Source organism: Rhinolophus ferrumequinum, chromosome 4, assembly GCF_004115265.2.
Source record: "Rhinolophus ferrumequinum isolate MPI-CBG mRhiFer1 chromosome 4, mRhiFer1_v1.p, whole genome shotgun sequence".
Taxonomy (NCBI): domain Eukaryota; kingdom Metazoa; phylum Chordata; class Mammalia; order Chiroptera; family Rhinolophidae; genus Rhinolophus; species Rhinolophus ferrumequinum.
This window is the reverse complement of record NC_046287.1, coordinates 104917565-104941285: the sequence shown is the minus strand read 5'-3', so window position 1 is coordinate 104941285 and position 23721 is coordinate 104917565. Positions and strand designations below refer to the sequence as shown.

Below are 23721 nucleotides of genomic sequence, written 5' to 3'. Positions count from 1 at the left end.
TCTCAACAAAAGAAGTAGTGTGATAGCTTTAGAGTTATAGTGGGTGAGAGGAAAATGGTGTAAGCAGTAGAGAAGATGGCTGGAAACCTAAAAGCACCTTAGATCTCTGTTATCCAATAGGAAATTATTAAAAGTAATATCACTTTAGAATGGACAGTCATGTTGGCTATCCTTTTAAATTTGGAGAAGCTGTAAGCTTAAGAGAATTTTTCAGGGTTTAAAAAGGTAGCTTTCTAAAGCATGAATGTGTATTTTTTTTAATCAGCGAAAGCAAAAAGACAGATTTTAATAATGATGTGAAGAAAGAAATCATGTTTGGCAAGAATTTATGATGCAGACAACTTAAGATAAGTCAAAGGTAGTTATAAGATTTCATATGTCAGTGGATGGACCAAGAGGGTATTATTCTAAGAGAAATGAGTCAGACAGAGAAAGACAAATACCATATGATTTCACTTATATGTGGAATCTAAAGAACAAACGACCAAACAAAACAGAAACAGACTCATAGATACAAGAAACAAACTGGTGGCTTCCAGATAGGGAAGAGGTTGAGGGGCAGCCAAAATAGGTGAAGGGGACTAAGAAGTAACAAATTTCCAGGTATAAAATAAATAAGTCAAGGGGATGTAAAGGACAGCACAGGAAATACAGTCAATAATATTGTAATAACTGTGTATGGTGGCAGATGGTAACTATACTTATGGTGGTCATTACATAATGTATATAAACACCAAATCACTATGATACACCCATAAAACTAATAGGATACTGTATGCCAACTATACTTCAATTAAAAAAAGATTTCATGTGTCTGAAATGGGGTGAGTGAAACTGAAAATAGGTCTTACAAAGAACACACAGTGTCTTTGTGTTTAGACTTAGAATTCTCTGGCTCATGACTTTCATTTAAAGGTATTAGCTAAAATTGCCAAACTTTTATTTTTTAATAACTAGTTGTTTATTTTGTCTTTTAATGGAGGTGAGTTTTTACCAAGGAATATGGGTACTAAATAATGTTTCTCCTTGGCTATAGGTAAAACATCAGTCAAGAAGCTGACAAAAAAGGTAAGCCATGTGTGGGGCAGAGGGGGTTTCTTTCTCCCTCCCTTTCTCCCTTTCTCCCTTCCTTCCTTCTTTGCTTCCTTCCTTTCCTCTTTCCTTCTCCCTTTCCTCACCTGCCCTCTCCCCACCTTCCTTCCTTCATTCCTTCCTTCCTGCTTTCTTTTCTTCCTTCCTTCCTTTCTTCCCCTTTCCTCCCCTTCCCTCTTCCTTCCCTTCCTTCTTTCCTTCTTTCTTTCTTTCCTTCCTTCCTTTCTTCCCCCTTTTCTCCCCTTCCCTCTTCCTTCCCTTCCTTCCTTTCTCCTTTCCTTCCTCCCTTCCTCCCTTTTTCTTTCCTTCCTTCCTTCTTTCCTTCCTTTCTTCCTTCCTTTTTTTACAAGGTAGAAAATGAACTTTTATAAGTTAAATTAAAAGACTTTAATATGTGTATTTAAAGGATATGGAGAATGTGTTGGCAGCAGTGCAAAGAGCTGGTTGTGGACCGAACTTTTTCAGAGACCTTGGCGATAAAGGTAACTTTGATTTGTTACGTTTGTGCTGTGTTTTATTTAACGAAAATGTTATTAAGCAATTAAGTGATGAGGTTTGCAGCTGTATCTTAGAGAATCTACAGTAGAGAATCTAATAGAGAATGTTATAACACCATGTTATTTAATAGGTGTTTTTTAAATCGTAATAAAATCCTCATTAAGTAGAAAGTAGCTTTCTCAAACTCTTTGAGCAATTACAGATAAATTATCCAAACATCAATTTTCATTAAAGGCTAGAGAGAAGGGACGAGGCAGAGTAGCTAAAGTAAGAAAAGAATCCACATAAAAGAACTATCAGAATTTCTACTATATCATAACTAACAAAAGGTACTACATTCCTGAAATAAGAAAATAATGTCACCAACCATGCATCATAAAAAAAGGAAACTGTAAGTCATAATTATTATGTATTTTTTAAAACTGAACAGAATTCTCATTATAATACCATCCTCAAAGATGAACTGAATCTAAATTATAAGATATGTTGTTTCTCTTTGGAGAACAGCGTTCTCAAAATTGCGCTCAATAGCAAGTTATATTTTATAATGGTTCCAATTTTAAAATATTTACAGAGAAGCATAGTAACAGAATTTAATATTCTCTTTTAGTGGCCCCTAAGGATTCTTTAACAAATTTTAAAATATAAATTAATTAAAATACTTCCCTATTTGACATGTGGTTTTTGAAACATTACCATTTAACAGCATTTATTTTACAATTAAGTGTAACACATGTATTAAATTGTTTCTCCTATAATATTCTGAAGTGTCAGTTTTTTAGAAAGCATTTTCAGAGGACAGATGCCTAAAATGCTATTGTAGAAATATACTATTTATAATCCTACACTTGTGCTTATCTAAGCTTTATATTTACATCAATATTTCAAAGAAAGATTCGGAAATTTTCTTTTTCAAAAAGTTGCCCTTGTGTGAAAGATGGGACCTGTGTCAAGAGAAAAATGAGGTCTTCTTTTGGCACCAAGCCCAGTTCCATCTAGCACTTCAGCCATTTCTTCACATCACCATATTCCTTTGAAAATTAGAAAAGAGCTACTCCCTTTTGTGCGGCCATCAAGGGATAAAAAGCTTTGTTCCTTCAGCTAAGATTAGAGCACTTCTCTCAGGTACGAGATATGACAAAAGGCATTCAGTTTATTCTCCCTTCACATAAACACTGAATATTTTTTAAAAAAAATCTGAAGACTTACTATATAGGCTTTTTTACTAAAGTGAGGTACACCTGCTCCAAAATAAAAACAATGACAGAAAAGGTGGTGGTACAAAAAAGTAAGTCATTCAGAACATTTTAAAAATGTATACCTGAAGTTACAGGTAAGACACCGAATTACCTGCATTTAAAAATCCTTCCCTGCCTTACTCTGAACCGCTCTGGCTGGAGTTTCTGCTTTGTGTGACCTGGAGCCAGAGCCGGGGGTGGAGGTGGGGTAGGGGGGCGTCCCCTGGCAGCCATCGTGCCCTCGAGCCTGTGCTCCTCACTTCTGTACTTCCATACTGCTTCCCCCCGTGTACTACTACTTCAGACAGTCTCCTTTTCATTTTCACATTCAGCTTTATCTATCTTATGTGACTTTCCCACTTATGTCACACCTGCTTAATTAAAATTTTCATCCATCCTTCAAATACCACTTTTAGAATTACACCTCTGATCATCCAAACTGGAAATGGTTTCACATTTTCCCGAAGCCCTGTAACTCTTACCTTCAGCATCTTTCAGTGGCACTTTGCATTTTCTGTAAACATGGGCATTGTGGCCTCCCGGTGTGTACAGCACGGCTCTGGCTCGAAGAACCAATTTGGAGAAAATGTGGAAGTCAGAGGAACACGTAAAGTGACACCAAGAAAATGCAGTCTCATCAAAATGTTCTAGGCTACGAGAAACTACAGGACAAATGACCAGGCTTCTTCAACAAATAAGTTGAAAGAGAGGAAGAAAAAAAGACAAGGAAGAACCTAGAGGTTAAAAGAGATTTAAGACACAGGAAACAAAAGAAAAATGAAAACTTCTGTGAATCAAAGTATACCATCGAGAGAGTGAAAAGGCAACCTGCAGGATGGGAGAAAACATTTGCAGATCATATATGGGGCTAATATCCACGATGTGTAAAGAACTCCTAAACTCAGCAACAGAAAGCAAACAATGCTATTTACAAATGGACAAGTGGAATAGACTTTTCTCTAAAGAAGGCATACAAATGGCTAATTCATACATGAAAGGTGTTCAACATAACTAATCATTAGGGAAATGCAAGTCAAAACCACAATGAGACACCACTTCACACCCATTATTACCAAGAATAAAAAATAACAGGTGTTGGCAAGGATGTGGAGGAATTGTAATCCTTGCGCACTGCTGGTGGCTGTATAAAGTGGTGCAGTCCTTGTGGGAAACTGTGTGGAGGTTCCTCACAAAAAGAGACACAGACTTCCTCCGGGGCCCAGCAGGTCCTCTTCTGGGTGTGTACCCAGAATTAAAGCAGAGACTCCACAGGTCTTAGTTGGTACAACAGCGTTTGGAGCAGCGTTGCTCGCAACAGCCATAGGTGGGAACAATCACAGATGGTGGGGAAACACAAGGCGACATAAACGTGTCATTCAGCCTCAAAAAGGAAGGGGATTCTGACAGAGGCTGTAACACAGGTGAGCCTGAGCACATCGTGCTCAGTGATGTAAGCCAGTCACAAAGGGCACATACTGTAAGACTCCTCCATGCGAGGTCCCTCAGAGACAGGAAGAGGACTAGAGGGGCTGGGGACACAAGAGTATAGGGAGCTGGTGTTTGTGGAGTTTCGGTTGTGATGATGAAAACCGTCTGATAATGGTCACAAAACAATGTGGATATACCTAATGCCACTGGACTGCACATCTAAAATTGGCTACAATGTAACTTTTATGTTACCATATTTTACCACAAAAAAAAAGTGACTTGAAAGTGTCAACTAAGTGCTATGCAGGGACCTTCTTTGAATCCTGATTTGAGCACACTTTAAAACATTTCTGAAACAGGGACATTTATAACACTAATTTTAATTTGATAATGTTAGGGAATTATTGATAAGTTTTTAGGGGTGGTAAATACAGAGGGTGCCAAAAGATGTATACACATTTTAAGATAAGAAAATACTGTATTAAAATTACGCTGATGGGAACCACTTTGAGCACCTCTTGTAATTGCAGAAGTCAAACGTGACTTGTATTCATCTTTTGTTATCGATATATATTATTACAATTTTAATGCAGTTTTTTTTCTGTCTTAAAATGTGTAGACGTTTTGGGCACCCTCTGTATATTTGGGGTTAGGGAGTAGTCCCTTTGGTGATACAGCCTGAGTTCTCCACTATGAAATGATATGACACATGGGATTTGTGAGGGAAAGGGAATGAGAGGGTACGATTAAACAAGACCTACCTTGAGCCGATCATGACTGAAGCCGATACCCGTAATTATTCATCATGTTTTTTTCTCTACTTTTGTATGTGACTGAAGTTTTCCATGATAAAGTTTTTGAATTGTGTAGTTTGCTATTATTCCAAGGTTATGATCCAGAGGGAAATTTCTTTTACGTTATCAAGAAGCAATGATTTATCAGATATGGTTTCTGTGTTTATTGTGATTCTTTTTATGGCAAGCACATATAACCTGACACCACTTACTTGAGCAGAAAGGAAGTTTATTTCGTGGTCAGACACAGAACGAGCTTCAAGCCCAGCATACTTCCAGGGTCGGGCATTGCCAGGGTCCATCCTTCAGGCCTGCCAGTTAGCGACTGACTGCACTGTGGGCTGTCTCCATGACCTACATCCTAAGTGAGACATTCTCACAGCAAAGCCTGACGGGGAGATGAAGTGAGTGGTCCAGCATCTCTGCAGAGATCCCACTCTGTGTGGCCCAGCGTGACCCCTGCAGCCAGACGAAGGTAGCCTCCTGGTGCCCTCCCTGCACCAGCTCTGCAGGGTGAGGTGGCTGCCAAGACCCGTCAGCATCTGCCTCGGGTCAATGGGCAGTCCCACCCAGGAGGCATGTGGGAGTGGGAAGGAGAGTTTGCCCAGAGGAAAAGCAGTACTGCCACAGAGATTTCAGTATTTCCATGTAAATATGTAGTCTGACCCTTGGTATGTGCAAATCTCTTGTTACTCTACTCAGTTTATACATTTGCTTTACTTGAGATGTTATGAATAGTAAAATTTGAGTAGCAGTTACATAAAGTACATGCCATGCAGGTAAAACCTCCAGTGGTACCTGTTATTTCCCAGCCAGCACCCATTCCTGCTCCTTACTAATACTGGTAACCTGGTGAAACCTCATATCTTTTTTAAATGTTAGTACTGTACCTAGCTCGCTATTATAAATGTTTTCTACTGTACCAAAGAGACGTAATTTAAAGTAAGAATGTGTTTTGAATTAAGTTTACGTGTAGTGTATATATGATTACTACTAAACCACCAAAAACTTATTTTCCAATGTTTTTATTTTATCTCTTTCAGGGCTCATTTCATATACTGAGTATCTTTTCTTGCTTACAATCCTCACTAGTAAGTATTGCACAATTTTTCTCAATGATCATGTGGCATTCTCTAGTAGTATACTGAACAGGTTTGTGGGAGTTTAGTTTTTATGTCTTTACCATTAAAAATGTTATTGGTACTTTAGTTTCCAAAACGCGAGATGATACTGTTGGGTTAGATTATTACACCCCCTTTGCACTGTGGCCCCATAACTTTATCTGTTTAGCAGAAGGCCTGTTGACCAGCAGAGTCAGACTTCGCCTCATTCAGGGATGTTAAAAAACCCTCACCGACATTCTACAAAGTTCCCGACCAGTAGTCTTCACACTGTCAAGATCATGAAAATCAAGCGGACGTTGAGAAATTTTCACATCTTGGATGTAACTAGGAGACATGACAACTAAATACAACATGGCTTCTTGTACTTGATCCTAGAATAGGAAAAACGTCATCAGTGGAAAAACATGAAATCGCAATAGAGTCTGTAGTTTAGTTTAAAATGCTATACCAGGGTTAATGTCTTAGTTTTGATACCGGTACTGTGGTTATATAAGATGATGACATTAGAGGAAGTTGGGTGACGGGTATATGAGAACTCACCATATGATCTTTCTGACATTTCCATAAGTCTAAAATTATTTCAAAATAATTTTTTTTTCTAAAAAGCCCTACTCTGAGAAAGAGAAAGAGCAATAAAGAATGAAAATCAATATGAAAGTGAAAGTAGGCAAGATCCCATAAGAATATAGGAAGACTAAAGAAATGAGATTCTCAAATAAATTTTGCTTTGATTTGAGGGCAGAACACTTAATGACAGCACAGCACACCCACGGAACTATATCAGCCTTTGAAACTGTCACAGGAACAGAGCACTTTTTTCTTTGTGTAGGCATCTACTCATGTGGTTTCTGGTAACTTATTTCAAATTTGAAGATCTGACTATATCTGCAAGTAATTTGTATTTCACCAACATTTAAATAATTATTCATTTATCACTTGATTGCAGAACCCCATACTGGGTTTCATGTTGCTTTTAAAATGTTGGATGCAGATGGTGATGAAATGGTTGAGAAAAAGGAATTTTTTAAGGTAAGTGAATTCTAGTTATTTTTAGTTTATCATAAGACACTCAGATATTTGTGATAATTTTACACTTCCATAAAAATCAAAATTATATCCACTGCTTATAGATAAAATGTCAAGAAATCATTTATACATTCAAAAATATTAAATTTTTGAACCTTGAGAGACAGTTAAGGAACAGAACATAAGATTCCAAAAAGAGAAATGAGCTTAAGCGTCTACATTTTTTAGGGTTTTTATTTTTACAATTTCAGCAAATTATAATACAATAGAAAGGGCTTCATAGATATGTTAAAAATTATTCTCATACCTTCCCCCGCCACTCCCCCCCCACACAAAAAAGATAAGAAAAACAAATCTTAGGCCTTCATAAAAATAGGGGGAAATGGAAAAGCCACAATAGGTATGAATTGAGGCATATTTTCCAGGAATTTGCTAAGGCTAATATTTGAAAAGCTAAAAATATGTTTAAATGAAATCTCCCAAGACATAATTCTAGGACATCCAACCAGTAAATTCCACTTTGTTCCAAGAAAGTTGATGGTAATATTAAAAAATACCTCTGCGCATAAACTGTTGGGTATGTGCCAGGGGTCACTGTTTTTAATCTTTTAGAGTACTTCATGGGAAAAAAATGTCAGTTCCAGTCATCTGGTTTTTTCTTCCAGTCTCCAGTGTCCTGAGAAACAGACACCAAAGCTTGTTAAAATTATATAGAAAGTGGAGCGTCTGCACTTGGCCGCCCAATGGAGTGGCCAGCAGCCATGTGGCAACTGAGCCCTTGAAATACAGCTGTGACAGGGAAACTTGAGTTTTTTTATTTTAATTCATTTAAAATCTAAATTTAAAAACTGACATTGACTTCAGGTATTGGGAACGTTTTAGGTATGTTTGGAACAGCTTGGGGATGTGAGTCTACTTTTTCAATTTAAATTTTATGAAATCTAAATGCAGATCAAGTATTTCCAATGAAATGTAACATCTGAAGAGAGATGTCCCATCAGTGTAAAATACACACTGGGTATTGAGGATAAAGGCGAGAAATGTAAAAACCCTCAATTTTTATATTGAATACATGACGAAGTAATAATTTGGGGACATTAATTTCACCCATTTCTTTACATTTTGCTGCACTTTAAAGAAAGTGAAACTGGAAACTGCAGATGACAAAATACGGGTGTACTTAGGTAAAGAAAATAACAAGCGATTTCAGTCAGAAACTAGTGGGCAGCTGTCATGCCGATTGTACTTCAGTGTTCCCAAATCCACCTCTGGCCACAGTCTGAGAGGTGAATCAAAGAGGACAGACTGGGGGCGGACGGGTGACTCAGTTGGTTAGAGCGCGAGCTCTGGGCAACAGAGGCTGCCGGTTTGATTCCCACATGGGCCAGCGAGCTGTGCCCTCCTCAACTAGAATGGAGTCATTGAGCTGCTGCTCAGCTCCCAGGTGGCCAGATGGCTTAGTTGGTTGGAACGCAGGCTTTCAACCACAAGGTTGCCGGTTTGTCTCCTCACCTCCTGCAAGGGATGGTGGGCTGTGCCCCCTGCAGCTAACAACAGCAACTGTACCTGGAGCTGAGCTGCGCCCTCCACAACTAAGATTGAAAGCACAACAACTTGACTTGGAAAAAGTCCCAGAAGTCACACTGTTCCCCAATAAAGTCCTGTTCTCCTTCCCCAATTAAAAAAAAAAAAAAAAAAAAAAACAGCAAGGAGGCCCGCTGGGCTATGGCCATGGCCGGCTCACACCTGTGAGTGGAAAGCAGAACGTACAGTCAGGAGCTGCTGTGGAACTTGGCTTCCGGTGGTTTAGAGAAATGATGGGAAAGAAGAAATCAGCCTGACTAGAATAGTGACAGTACTGACTGATCAAAGACAAAAGACTCTTCTTAAGGACTGGTTATGTCCTACGTAAGTGTCACATTGTTGAATCTTGACAGCGACCTACAAAATGAGGAGTAGTGTCCACGTTTTAGAGATGGTGCCACAGGCTCTCTGGGACACAGTTGGTCGTAATGGCAGGAGAGGTGAGATCAGTGAAGATTTTCCAGCAGGATTCATGAGTGTGATCCACATTTGAGGATGAGATGCTGAAGACCACAATGTCTGTTTCTAGACAGGAGTTGTTGCAGAATTTGGATTCACTTGACCAAGCAAAAGTGGATTTAGCTTCTGCTTGCACACTAAATTCAGTGTTTGGGTTTATTTGGCAGCTCAGGGAGTTAATCCTAAAGAGCGTCCAGCAAAGCAGGGACTGGAGGGAACCAGCGTGTACATGAACAGGGTCAGGGACATGACAGACAGGAGAAGGCTGGCACACTGGGCAGAGGTGCCCTCATGATTTGTGAAAAGTGTCCTCTGGGAACCGACACCCGAAGTGCGTCCCAAGTTGCCAATAAAGGAAAAAGTGAAAATTAACCTTTTGGTTTTGATGTATGCACATTCAAAAAGTACATCATTTTTATTGTTTTACACAAAACAGGTGATGATTATGTGACAGTGCAAGGTTTAAAGATATTCCTTATTGAATTCATACATAAAACTTACATTCAAATTTATAATGCTAAATATTTTTTTCCCAAAAAAGATTATCTTTCTTGATTTTCCTATAGAACACTGTGAGGTTTTTAACACTGGCATATTTTATATTTATAGTTTACCATCTCTCTTGACAGGACTCTTATTTCCTCAGACAGGTCAACCTTCCAAATACCATTTCATAAGCAACTATGAAATTTAATTTAAATGTTCTTTGTAAACATTTGTCTATTTTAAATGAATAATGACTTTATGAAATCTGCTATCTGAAGGCTGAAGTTATAAATACATGTTTTCACTATATACAAGTATTGCGTCCAGCGCAACACAGGCAGTGAGTGAATGAGAAGGGGCGGGAAGGGTTAAGAAAGTAAGAAACAAAAATTGAGACAGTTATGAAACAGGGGCCAAAGGTCTCACAGCCTCAAAGGACTGAAAGCCCCCCAATATTGATGCACACACAAGAAAGCAACATTGTCTTCTCCAAGGTCTGTGAATTTCACACATTGTACTAAGAAACTGATTTGAACTAATTACCCTTGCCTGCAAGCAGCTGAACTGTCAGTTTCAGTATGTACCTCCCCAAGAGACAAAACCTTTATGCTGAAACTTATTGAAATGGATAGATGGAGAACTGTTATTACTACACCCTTGAATCTCTTCCCAAGCATGTTGTGGGAAGGAATGCAGCCACACAGGCAGAAGCTCTCCTTAGCCGGGGGAAGGTGGGGGTCTATGCCCACCTCTATCAACCCCGTGGGTTCTCCTGCTGGTCCCCACTGGGCTGTGCCTGGCTTGAGTTGTCCTCCCCGTGGGGAATCTTACCCGTCATTGGCTAACCAGCTATCCTCTGGGGCCAAACAGGGAGGCATAAGGTGTAAGCACAAAGGTGAAGCAAAGTCCCTGAAAGGATTAGTCTCACAGACTCTCCTTTCTTTAGGCGAGGTACGAGGAGACAGACGGGTAGGCTGCTGTGTGGCAACATACAAGAAAAAATGAAATGACTGAAATGTCCGTTTTTTTTCTATGTAGTTACTTCATCATGTTTTCATGATTTGGGGAATTGCTTCTTTTGATATTGACGTATGTATTTAAGACTTTATGGTTATACTTTTGTTGAAGAAAATCATCCAGCCTAAGAGAAAGCTTATAAGAGTTTATTTGAGCCAAACTGATGACGGTTGCTGGGAAGCAAAATCTCAACGGATTGAGAAAATGCTCCATGAAATGGCAGTTTACAGTTTATTTTATACATAGAATCAAAGGAGGAGGGTTACATGAAACCCACTGGTGGTATATTAAGGGGGTGGGAGAAAGCAAAGGGGGGGGAAATCTCTGGGATTGGATAAAAGTAAATTGGAGAGACAGGTACTTCTTTCCCATAGTTGGGTACAGGATGGTTAGTAATCACATAGAGCTGTTAATCAAGGGACAAGAATCATAATGAGGGATTCTGTACTTTCCTGCTCTGGTCTGAAAAAAGTGATTACTGACATTCCAAAGATGTCATCTTAGGTGCAAAAAGACAATAGACAGACTCACTTAAGGTGAAGATTGACTATGAAGGAAGCTTCAGGCTAAAGATGTGACTTCCTGCCATGGCCCACTTAGTTATGAAATTTTTTATGCTCACGCCATCTTATGTAGTTCTTTTCAGTGTCCTGAGCTTGTCAGGTTTAATATGTGGCCCCTTTTCCACCCACACTTTAATTCTCAGAACTTTGCCTCTATGTCCCATTTAAAGTAAAACATATTCTCATTAATTTTAGATGGGAAATGAGGTTGTATACTTTTGGGCATAATGGTTGTAGCCTCTCAAGAAAGGCTGTAAATGTTGGGAAGGAAAAGAATGATGTGATGATTTGGTTCCAAGTCCTTCTGGTTCTAGAGCTGCTCTTCTCCATGTCAGCCTTTCTTGTTTTAAGAATTCAAAGGAATGGGCTGGAAAAGATGTTAACTCTTTGAGCGTGGAAATGTTGAGCTGGATAAACTGCTCGGAGGCTGTCCCTGTGGCGGTGACCAGTGTAGCCAGCAGCTGTGTGGGATCAAGAATGTGGCCAGAGTGTGGAGGTTCCTTAAAAAATTACGAATAGAATTACCATATGTCCCAGCAATCCCTCTCCTGGGTATCTACCCAAAAAATCTGAAAACATCTACACATAAAGACACGTGTGCTCCAATGTTTATTGCAGCTTTGTTTACGGTGGCCAAGACATGGAAACAACCAAAATGTCCTTCGATAGATGAATGGATAAAGAAGTTGTGGTATATATACACAATGGAATATTATACAGCGGTAAGAAAAGATGATATAGGAACATCTGTGACAACATGGATGGATCTTGAGAGTATAATGCTAAGCGAAATAAGTTAGACAGAAAAAGCAGAGAACCATATGATTTCACTGATATGTGGTATATAAACCAAAAACAACAAAAGAACAAGACAAATGAGAAACAAGAACTCATAGACACAGACAATAGTTGAGTGGTTACCAGAGGGAAAGGGGGGTGGGGGATGGGAGATGAGGTTAAGGGGGATCAAACATATGGTGATGGAAGGAGAACTGACTCCGGGGGGTGAACACACAATGGGATTTATAGATGATGTAATGCAGAATTGTACACCTGAAATCTATGTAACTTTACTAACAATTGTCACCCCAATAAATTTAAAAAAAAAAAAATGTGACCAGGAGCAGGGAGCATTCTATTAATTAAATTAGGTGACCATTAAGCTGTGCGTGTGACATCACAGGGTTAAGGCCAGTCTTGGAAATGGTTTCAGGTAGGAGGTCCCGCTGAAGCTGAGGCCCAGGGACGCAGCTGCAAGGAGCAGGTCCTAAGTGGAGGACAAAGAAGGGAGGGAGAGCCCAGAGTGTGCGGAGCCCAAGTCGGAAGAGGGGACCCTGAGGGCAGTTCCATAGCATATTCTCCAAGAGTGGTCATTAGGACAGACTGACACAGAGCCCTGGGGCCTGGTGAGTCCCTGGGAGCCATCGCAGAAGCCGTTTGACGAGGAGTGAGCAGGACGTGCAAACTTGATGGCAGTAGGAATGCTTATTTGGGATAAGTGCCAGGGTCCTAGTGCAATTTCTTTAAATAATAGATTGATGACAAGTCTTTTTTATATAAATTTCTCCTTTTATTACAGTGGTTCTTTTATTTCCCGTTTCACACTGGTAGGGATTGTACCCTTAATATGGTGCTGTTGCAGTTCTGTCCTGTGAAGTACCTGCGAGAGTTATCATTAAAGGAATACAAACCTTCACTAGGCTTTATTCCTGATTTTGGAATAGTGTTGTTGCTTCAGAATTTAAACTATCATGATCTGAAAACACAAATAAGTTAAATCAACCCTACATACTTTTCTCCATTTTCAGCCTGAAATTGAAAACACGGATCAATATAAATTTGGCCAGTTTGTCCATACCTTTTTAGACATTCACAATTTGTATTTGGTGAATGTGTCCTCCTGCTTCTCTTACCATTTATGTGTAACGACTTCTTTGTTTCTCTAACAAAGTACCCCTATTTCCACAAGGAACTTTGCTCTTCCCTCCACCTAGAATAACCTGTCCCCATGCCTCTGGTAGCTTCGAGTCATTCAGATCTCAGCCACATGTCATGTTCACAAAGAGAAGGACCCAGAAGAAGCCTGTCTAACAGTTAGCCCTCCCAGTAGTCTTGAATCCTGGTACCCTACTTTATTTTAGTGTATCCTAGTTGTAGCACTTAACATTATCTGAAATTCTCTTATTGATTTGTTCACTTGCCAATTAGCATGTAAGTTTAATGAGAGCAAGGACATCATCTGTCCTTCACCCCAGTGTTCCCAACACTTAGAACAGGACTTGCATCACAGGCGGGGTACTTCATACATTGCTGTCATGAATCAGCGTCATCTGCAGCCATTTTAGAAAGTGTCTCACTAGACCGGCAAGATCTTTTGGCACAAGAGAACACCTGGGTACAAAATGTTTATGATCTTTCAAATGGAGTGATTACTATAGAACTAAATGTGCAGTACCATAATCTTTAAAGCACACTACAACTTGCTATAACCCCCTCCCTGAATCCAAACCAAAATGTTTTCAGTAAGACTAACATGACAGTTTATCTGGCACTAAACCCACTGGGCAGACTCTAGGACAGACCCTTGTTCTAAGTCCCACACCAATTAGAATAAGCCAATATTATATAGTAAGTCTCCTAACAAATTCTTATTTCAATGAACAGCTCCTATTTGCTATTTTTGTTTTATTTGTAACTATTTGACAGTGACTATGTGAAGATTACAACAACTATAATAATTGTCTTATAATAGAAGAAAAATAAGTTTTGAATATTTGATAAAAATTTATAATCATTTTATGAATAACATTTCTATTTTTCAAATTGTTATCTATATGATAAATTTTGACTTACCACCATTAGGGAGAAATGTCTGGGTATTGAACTTGGTGTTATACTATTTGATTGTCAACTTACAAAATGAAGGATTAAACTAGTATAAAGCTTTTCAACATTTTTCCCTAAAATGAGTATGAACTGTGTTGAAAAGTTTGAGGGATTTAGATAACTAGAGATAAATCACTTGCCTAAAATAAGCATAGTGGAAGATGCTGAATTTGAGATAATTAATTTGGAATTTAGTTGCAGCAATTTTTAAAGTATTAACAAAAAAGTAGCCTAGAAAAAAAAAAAACGAGTGAAGGTCTGCCTCCTAATTGATTTGAATTCGTAGTTTTAGATTTTGTCTATATTCCTTTTTTTAAAAAAGTTTTTATTGGGGAATATTGGGGAACAGTGTGTTTTTCCAGGACCCGTCAGTTCCAAGTCAAGTCGTCGTTTTCAATCTAGTTGTGGAGGGCGCAGCTCACCATTCCATGCAGGAATCAAACCGGCGGGCGACCTTGGTGTTATGAGTACTGCACTCTTAACTAACTGATCCAACTGGCCGCCCCTATATTCATTTTTTTTTTAAATCTTTTCTTAAAAACTTTGCTTTCCACAGGAGGATTGGTACAAAAGACTCTGAAAGGTAGGTTTTTAATGTGCTCAGTCTCAGGGTACTATTGACAGTTTTATAATTGGTAGAAATGTAGGTCTTTAAATTATTTTAATACTTTATAAATGCATAAAGGGAAAAGGAACAATATTTACATGATATAAATAGCTTCTTAAGAGTTACATGAGTATACTTGAAAATGTGGCCACAAACTATCAGTGATACAAAAAAACGAATAAAAATTCTCTTGAAGAATGAGGGTAATCATGAAGTTGTTATAGAGTGATGCCTTTAGAGTATGTATATACTAAGTAATCTAGCTTTCTTAGGAGAAAAAATCAGAATAATAATATTGTTAATACTTGCATATCTATTTCTCCTTTGTTTTTTACATGATCTGAGAAAAAACGTAATATTAGCAGTTACAATATAAAAAGAATTTAAATATCTAACATATGTTTTAAAACAAAAACTCAGTCTCTGTTTTTTAGGTTGTTGTGAAAAATCCAGTAGACACATCTAAATTCATATTTGCAATCTTTTTAGCTACAGAGGATCATAAGTAAACAAGATGACGTGAAGATGAGAACTAATGACACAGAATGCCAGGTATGTGCAAACAGTTGATATTATAATAGCTTCTCTATTCTGTTTGTACAAATAAGTATTTCCAAATAGTTGGGAAAACTGTCAGTAACTCACTTTTTTCTAAATGTTTTAAGTAGATGTGCTATATTCAATGGTCCTGACTTCAGAGGGTTCACAGGAGTATATAGGGTAGGGTTTGCCTCCCAGGCATCATGTCCCCTTGATCAGTGAGCACCGTGTAGTCCCCCAGAGGTACGCATATATAAGCATGTAGGTAAATATGTAACTGATTACATCTATGTATCTTTATTCCATTTTTATACATACAAGCAGTGGCATACATACTATACATTGTTCCACTGTCCCATTTTTTCCTTAATATAGCTGGGTGTCCTTCCTTTTAGGGCCTCCATAGTACTTTGGCCGATTTATGTAACCATTCCCCTTTGGAAAGATATTTAAATATATCTAGTCTTTTGCTATTACAAATTATGCTGCAATTAATAATCCTGTAATTATGTCATTTTATACCTAGGTGGATATATCTGAGGGATAACTTCCCAGAAATTCAATTGTTGGGTCAAAATGCGTGAACATTTCTAAAATTTTGCTTACTGTCGAGGTCCACCTTGAGTGTTTTGAGTATTTTAGCCCTCATTGTTTTTCTCCTGCTTGAGCAAAGATGATTACAGAATAGTGTTATGCAAAGTAACAGACGGATATAATGGCTACTTCTCTTCTACCTTTGTTGTTGTTGGTGGTGGTGGTGGTGCTGCGACCGGAAGCTTTTGTGGATATTGTCCTGAGAGTTCCAGGCTACAGAGTCTATTTTTCTCCTGGTTATAATTACTTGAAATTGCCGCAGCCTTTTTTTTTTTTACAGGAACCAACAGTGAAAGAACCTGAAATTAACACAACCCTTCAGATACATTTCTTTGGAAAGAGAGGAGAAAGAAAACTTCATTATAGAGAATTTCGAAGGTAAATGCAAATACTTATATTCACTTAGGGAAATTATAGGTAATAAGTGAAGAAACAACTGAGTACAGTCGACCCTTAAACAATGCAGGTTTGAACCGCATGGGTCCACTTATACGTGATTTTCAAAAATTCGTGTAAATTTTTAAAATCCAAGTATAAGTGAGCCCACGTTGTTGTTCAAGGGTCAACTGTACCTTCTTTTAGTCTTTAAAATATTTACATGATGATGCTTGTCCTCCCTACTTTACAAGTTTTGAGTAAATATAAAAGTAAACTTTAAAACTATAAATAATAATTAATATTATAATAATCAAATCATGAAAAAAAAGGAAATCTCTAATTCATGCAAATATTTTCCTTCCTAATCTTCTATTCTTTCCCCTTTCGTTTCCATTAACATTCTGTCCCCCACATGGGAAGTCTGAGGCTGATATGAGAATTAAATGCGACAGTATGTCCTAAGCGCACAGAACAGAACACGTGGGCAGCACAGAATGTGTGCTGCATGCACATCCACCGGAATTATTTTCAGACACTCCCACAGCTTGTTTCCCAGCTACCAGATGTTTCCGAAGGGGTTCTCTTTCTCAGCTGCCCTGGCTTCTTTCTCTGTTTGCATTTCCTCAGCTCTCTCGCTTACATGTTTTCAGCTTGGAGTGTCTTCAGTTTCTTTCCCAAAAGGCTCCTCAACTCAACATCTAAAGTAAAAAGTCCAAAACTGAAATAAAGGGTAGGGTTCTCAGTGTGTTTTCCCCCAGGGATTGATTATTTAAAAATTCAGAGAGAAGGGTTTTTTTAAGTTAAAACAGAAAACTGGAGGAACCATGAGAATAGAGGCGGGATTCAGATGGCCAGTAAGCCATCCACAAAGGAAGGAACTCCCCTTTTTCTAGGGCTGTCACGTTTCAATAGTGAGAAAATTTCCTAAGAATGATCCCTAATCTCTCTGAGAAGTTAGGGCAGGGTCATCTGCTGAGGACAGACAGAAGGCCATTGAGATGGATTTGTAGAGGGTGTAGAGGGCTCCAAATAACCACGGTGCAAAGTCAACAAGAGCTTCACTGGCTGGCGAGGTGTCTGGAAGGGTTGAGGGCCTGTTTGGAGGTGTAGACCGTGAGTTTCAGCCGGTAGCACTGTGTGCGGTTCCTGTCTGCTTTTCTTCAAGCTGCAGTTGTGGAGGCCGGCAAAGCCGTGGGCGGAGGAGGTGGAGCAGAGAGCGGCGCAGCCGTGAAGAGTGGAGTCTGGGCCTGCGGAAGGGTGAGGGGAGGCAGTTCCAGTGCTCAATGCCGTCGCACCTCGTCTGCTGCGTGCCTACTGTGTGCCTGGCCTGTGACTGCGTGTTTTACGTGTATTGTTTCACCTGTTCTCACCACCTGAGACCCGTGGTCTCCCTTTTTAGAACTGGGACCTGATGAGATGAAGGGACTTGGTCCCGGGTCATATACCTCAGAGATTAAAGAAGTGATGTTCAGACTCAGGTTTGTCTTAAAAGGTTTAAGTGGTCACAAAGTTTCTGGAAGAGTCAGCCCCACAGGTCCGTGCTGGGTGCACTGAATGGGCTTTCAAGGAAGTAATACCAGACCAGGTGGCCAGAGGGACAGACACATTAAGTAGATACCACCGCCTGTCAAGGGAAACTCAGCCAGTTAATGAGGGAGCAAGTGGATAAATTTGTGGGTTTTGTGGGGTTTTTTTTAACTTTTATAACTAGTCAAAAGGTTTTCTAACTGAAAAACCACTTAGGCACTTAAGTAAAAACTAAAGTATAATTTAAATCCTGGCTCCTGGAACTTTTTGGTGTGTATTCATTGTTATGAAATCAACAGGTAATTTAAATTTGAAAAGGCAGCATGTCTACAGTTGAGGGAAGAAAACACTGATGTTCAGCCAGTGAGGCTGCTGCTGATGGCTGGGCCCCTCTGTGCGCTGTTTCCTGTCTCTTGTTCTCGCTTCCCTCCTTTACTTGGGGCCTTTTCTTGTTCTGCATTTCTTTCCATTCTTTTAAACTCTAATGGTTAGCCTTAAGAGTAGTGAGCAGAAAAAATCTCCAAGTTTATTTCTGGTGTGGTACATTCGACCTCATTTTTTATCCCAATAAATTTTTAAAGCTGAAAATAATTAGGGAAATAGGAGATAAAAGTGGTGTCAAGTTTTCTTGTCCGGAAAAATTAGGAGGATATTGATACTGATGTACCTTTTAGGACTTTTTTTTTTTTTAATTCTGAAATACCACTTATTAGTTGAGGATGTCCTGAATCATGGAGTTGTCATCAATTCCAAGGTGTGTAAGCAGTGGTGTCCTGGTAAGGACGGCTGACGTTCAGCTCTCGCTCAGCTCTCTGGCAGGACAGCATTTGCAGATTATGGTGTGAGTCCCCCAGCAAGCTGGCCTCACGGTGCCAGACGCGGAGTAGGGGTGGGGGACTTGTGCACATACACCGTCACAGCTGGTGAACCAGCTCCAGGACACCAGGGCCAGCAGCACCCAGCTAAGGAAAAGCAGCTTCTCCGCAGCGTCTCCACTTAGCCCACTAATTTACCAACTATTTAAATGTGTTCCAAGTGCATCTGGTGGCCTTATGGAACATAAATTCTTCAATTCATACATTTATGTCCGGTATCATGTTCCAAATTTTCATGTCATAACAAGATATATAATTTTAGACTTAGAAAAGATTATTATCATAAAACATAACGTTCTTCAATAGTAGTATAATTAGTTAAGATGAAAGTAGCTTAAACCAGACAATGTATAGTTTTAACAGCAATTAAGTTTATAATATTTCAGCCTCAGATAGAACCTGAAGCAAAAGAAAATGGGAAGGAGCAAGGTGGTAATGTTCTTATACTATATTTCCCACTTCCCTAATTCACTGTACACTCATTTGCAAGTAAAGCATTCTTTTAACAATCCTAATAAGAAAAAATTGAATGTCATCACAGTACAGTACAATAAAACTTAGTAAAACAAAGGATGAAGCATATTAGTAGAAGATTTTGTTGATCTATCGATCCATACTTGAAATGCTTCAAGTTCTAGATAAAATTCTTCTTTGACCCCAAAAGACGCATAACACTGATAAACCTGTGTATAGAATACATTCAGAACCTTACCTCCCACACAGATAGAAGCCTAAGCCCACTTCCCCTGCCTGCCTCTAAGGCTGAGGGGACACGTGTAGAATCTGAAGCAAGTAATTGTTAACAGTGGCAGCTTTTCTCCTGCAATGCTGGAATGTACCTCTTTTTCACCCCATGTGTATTTCCATTAAATTGTGACGTGACAGATAGCACAGATCTTTTCACATGTGGAAAGGTGGATAACAGGATCTGCAGCATGTTAAACCTCATGGAGATAATAAGACTTTTCACATGATTTAGGTTATAAATAAATCAAGTGCAGCATTTCTGGGTCCTTGTTCAAAGAAAATATTTTTTAATCTGGTATTCTTTCAACTTGTACCTTTCACAGGACGCTGTTGATGACAGTTTGATCAAAGTGCCATGTGTTTTTATAAAAAAAAAAGAAGAAGAAGAAGAATGTTGAGTCACATAGACATATGTTATTGTCCAAAAGATTATAAATATTTTTAGGTAAATTTAAGCTTTTGATGCATAGCCATTGATTACTTCAATCAACCTTTGGCACCTGAAAAATCTTAGGAACCATTAGTTATGATTGACATTCTCAAAGCAGTATCCCAACTGAATTTTAAGTTTGTCTTATTACTGATGATTTTTTGAAATTGGAAAATAATTGTTTTCCATGCAATTTTATTTTCTATGGCTGTAAGACAGCAACGTTTTGATAATGTTTTAAGTCTTAAATTCATCAGAATGTGGGTTGCCGAGTATAATTTGCACAAACAAAACGAGGGTAAGAAGTCACATTGAAGCAGGTGTTGCACTTGACTAGCGACTCTGCACCCGCCTGTTCCCACAATGCTTTGCAGAGTTCTCAGGCTTCATGCATGCAGGTCAGCAGATCACCCACTCACATCCCAGGAGGCTGGCCACTCAGCAGGTGATGCTGAAGGTGTTTTGCAGTCCCCATTACAATATTACTGTTGAAGGCCAATGGTTACTTCTATTAACTTTGTACTTTGTTTAGATTTATGGAAAATCTACAAATAGAGGTCCAAGAAATGGAATTCCTTCAGTTTTCTAAAGGTTTGAGTTTCATGAGAAAAGAAGACTTTGCTGAGTGGCTCCTTTTTTTCACTAACACTGAAAATAACGACATTTATTGGAAAAATGTGAGAGAGAAGTTGTCAGCAGGAGAGGTTGGTATGCCTTTCTGTTACGCTTGTGATGAACATGAAATAATAAGTTAGACGTATCTATGTAATACAGTGACTTCCAAATTAATTAAGACTAAACTGATCTCTATTATTTAATGTAAAATCAAGTTGAGGTATGTTCTCCACATACTATTTTCTTGCGAATGATATACTGCCTAAGGTAAAGTCAGTATAGCAGCCATGAGTTTGGCATTTCCAGTAAAGTCAGAATTAGGCAGAAGTGTCAACTATCACTGCCATCACTTTCTGTTGTTCTGGAAATCTCAACCAGTGCAAGTTAACAAGATAAAGAATATTAAAACATGAAAGGAGGTGACAGTTGTCTTTGTTTGCATGTAATATGATTATATGCTTAGAGAACGTAATCTAATCGAAAACCATTAGAAACAATAAAGATTAAATACAGTGCCTGTTACAATGCTATTATATGAGAAATAGCTGTCAAAATTCCAGGCCAAAATGCAGTAACATATATGTGTGTATATGTGAATTACATGAAATGATGATTGCCAAACTATTAATAATGATTAATGTACAGTGGTGAGATTTCAAGTGATTTTTAGTTTATTGTTTTTACTATATTCCAAAAAAATTGTTTTAATGGGCATGTATTTTTTATAATTTTTTAAGCTATTTCTGTACTGAGGAAAAAGATAAAACATAATGAACTTCCCATTTATAATTTCAATAGAAATACATAACAATTAGAAATAAATTTAACAAGAAATATATGAGGAAAAAACTGTAAAATCTTGATGGCTATAAAACAAAACTTACCTAATTTGGAGAGACATTCCCTGTGATTGAGTAGAAGTTCTTAGTATTATAAGCACAGCAGCTCTCCCTTAAGGTAGTTATAAGTGGGATGGTCACAGCAGTCAGAACATCCTCTGTTTGCGGCAGGTGCAAACTATCCTGAAATCGCTGTGGCCAACACAAAGGCATCTTTGTCAACCATGCCACCTCTCCATGCCGGTGGGGAGGGCACCCACGTGGTTGCTGAGGACCCAGGCTTTTCGAGGCACAGCCATCCTGGAGCTCCACCAGCTGAAAAAGAACACCATCCTCAGAGGCTTGGGAAGGAAAAGGAAGGAGTGAGCCACATCCTGGCACTTACAAGGTGTGATCAAACAGTATAGTGAATGTTTAAATTTAAAAAAAAAAAGTATTAGAGTAAAAGACACATTGCCATTAATCCCTCTCAAAAGACCCCCTCGCTTCAAACATACTTATCCCATTGTTCTTGCCACTTTCTGAAGCAGTTCTGGAAGTCCTCTTTCGTGAGTGTCTTTAGTTTCGCTGTTGTGGCTGCTTCGATGTCCTGAATTGATTCAAAACGTTTACCTTTCATGGTCGTTTTGACTTTGGGGAAGCGCCAGAAGTCTCACAGTACCAGATTCGGGGAACAAGGTGGAGGATAAGGACACACCGTAATATTTTTATTTGACAGAAACTGCCATACCAGAATTGATGTGTGACATGGAGCATTGTCATGATGAAGGATGATTTAGATCACACTTTAAAACACACCTTCTTTCAAGCTCACACCCAACTGACTGCCCTGAACACGTTGAAATTTGTCACACACTGTTGCTAAGGTTTGACACACCGCTTCCTGTATTGAAGATCCCTGCCTTTTCCGTTGGGTGGCACTTGGCAGCAGCAGTCACTGTATTTGTTCAAAGCCTCCATGTTACACATTGTTTCTGGTACAGCAATTTGTGTCAAATAAAAACATTACAGTGTGTCCTCATCCATCTTATTCACCGGATCTGGCACCATACGACTTCTGGTTCTTCCCCAAAGTCAAAATGACCATGAAATGTAAACATTTTGAATCAATTCAGACCATCGAGGCAGCCATGACAGCTCAACTAAAGACATTCACAAAAGAGGACTTCCAGAACTGCTTCAGAAAGTGGCAAAAACCATGGGATAAATGTATTCAAAGTGAGGGGGAGTATTTTGAGGGGGATTAATGGCAATGTGTCTCTTACCGTAATATATATATATTTTTTTTAATTTAAACATTCACTGTAGTTTTTTATCACACCTCATAAATGTTTTGTCCTGGAAATGTCAGGATCCTTGGCTACTGACCAGACTGATCACATGACCCTGCCTAACTGCAAGGAGGCACAGAAGTGTAGTCTTGCCTGGGTGCAGGAATCGGAGAACCAGACACTGGTGAACACTAATGGGCTTCCATGAAAATGCCATAAAAGTTTATATGAAAAGAATGCTGAGGGCGGGGGGAGCGGTGTATGGGAACTCTGTACCTCCCCTCAATTTTGCTCTGAACCTAAAACTGCTCAAAAAAAAAATGTTTTGGAAAAAAAAAAAAAAAAGAATGCCAAGGTATTAAAATGTACTAACAACCACTGGTAACTAAAACAGTTACAATGAATTTAACAGACATATCAATTGAACAGAATGTAAAATCCAGAGATAGACCCAAATACACATGGATATTTAATATATGTAAACTATTACAAATTGGTTGGGTAAAAGAAGAATTATTAATAAATGGCATTAGGACAAGCCACTGGCCATCTGAGAGAGAAAATGAAGGTAAGTCGCTACCTCACTCATTACTGTAAAAACAAATGCCAGATGGATCAAAGAATTAAATGTTAAAGAGAAAAAGGAAATTGAGTAAGTACAGAAGAAAACTGGAAACAGTCATCTTAGAAGTGGAGTATACATCTCTCTCTGGGCAAACCCGGAAGCTTTTAAGAAAAATTTATGAAGTTACTACCTAAAAATTAAGGTCTGTTTCATGCCCTCATCCTCCCCCAAATTATAATCGAAGTTAGAAGAAAATGGGGGCAAATACTGACATCACATGTAATAGACCAATCTTTAATTTGTAATGGGGTCTTAAAAAATCAAGAATTTTGAGGGGTCTGACATTCTACCCTATTTAATGCGTAAATGCATAATAAATGACAGAACTGGAATTTCAGCATAGGTCTGTAACTACAAAACCCAGTGCCCTCACTCCATGCTATGGCCACTGATAAAACTAAGCAGAAAAGCTAGGAGGGAGGCCTCCTAACAGGATGTATTAGTCTCCTCAGGCCACCATAACAGAACACCACAGACT

The 23721-nt window shown here is 38.8% G+C and overlaps 1 protein-coding gene across 1 annotated transcript in view; it reads left to right on the top strand.

Moving 5' to 3' along the window:
• The window catches only part of MICU2 (mitochondrial calcium uptake 2), a 71101-nt gene that overhangs the window by 43376 nt on the left and 4004 nt on the right, over positions 1-23721 (top strand). The window contains exons 3-9 of the mRNA XM_033104444.1: positions 1037-1068; positions 1499-1574; positions 6094-6141; positions 7121-7203; positions 15292-15354; positions 16217-16314; positions 20426-20597. Of these exons, the coding sequence (XP_032960335.1) occupies positions 1037-1068; positions 1499-1574; positions 6094-6141; positions 7121-7203; positions 15292-15354; positions 16217-16314; positions 20426-20597 (572 nt within the window). The remainder of the gene's footprint in view (positions 1-1036; positions 1069-1498; positions 1575-6093; positions 6142-7120; positions 7204-15291; positions 15355-16216; positions 16315-20425; positions 20598-23721) is intronic.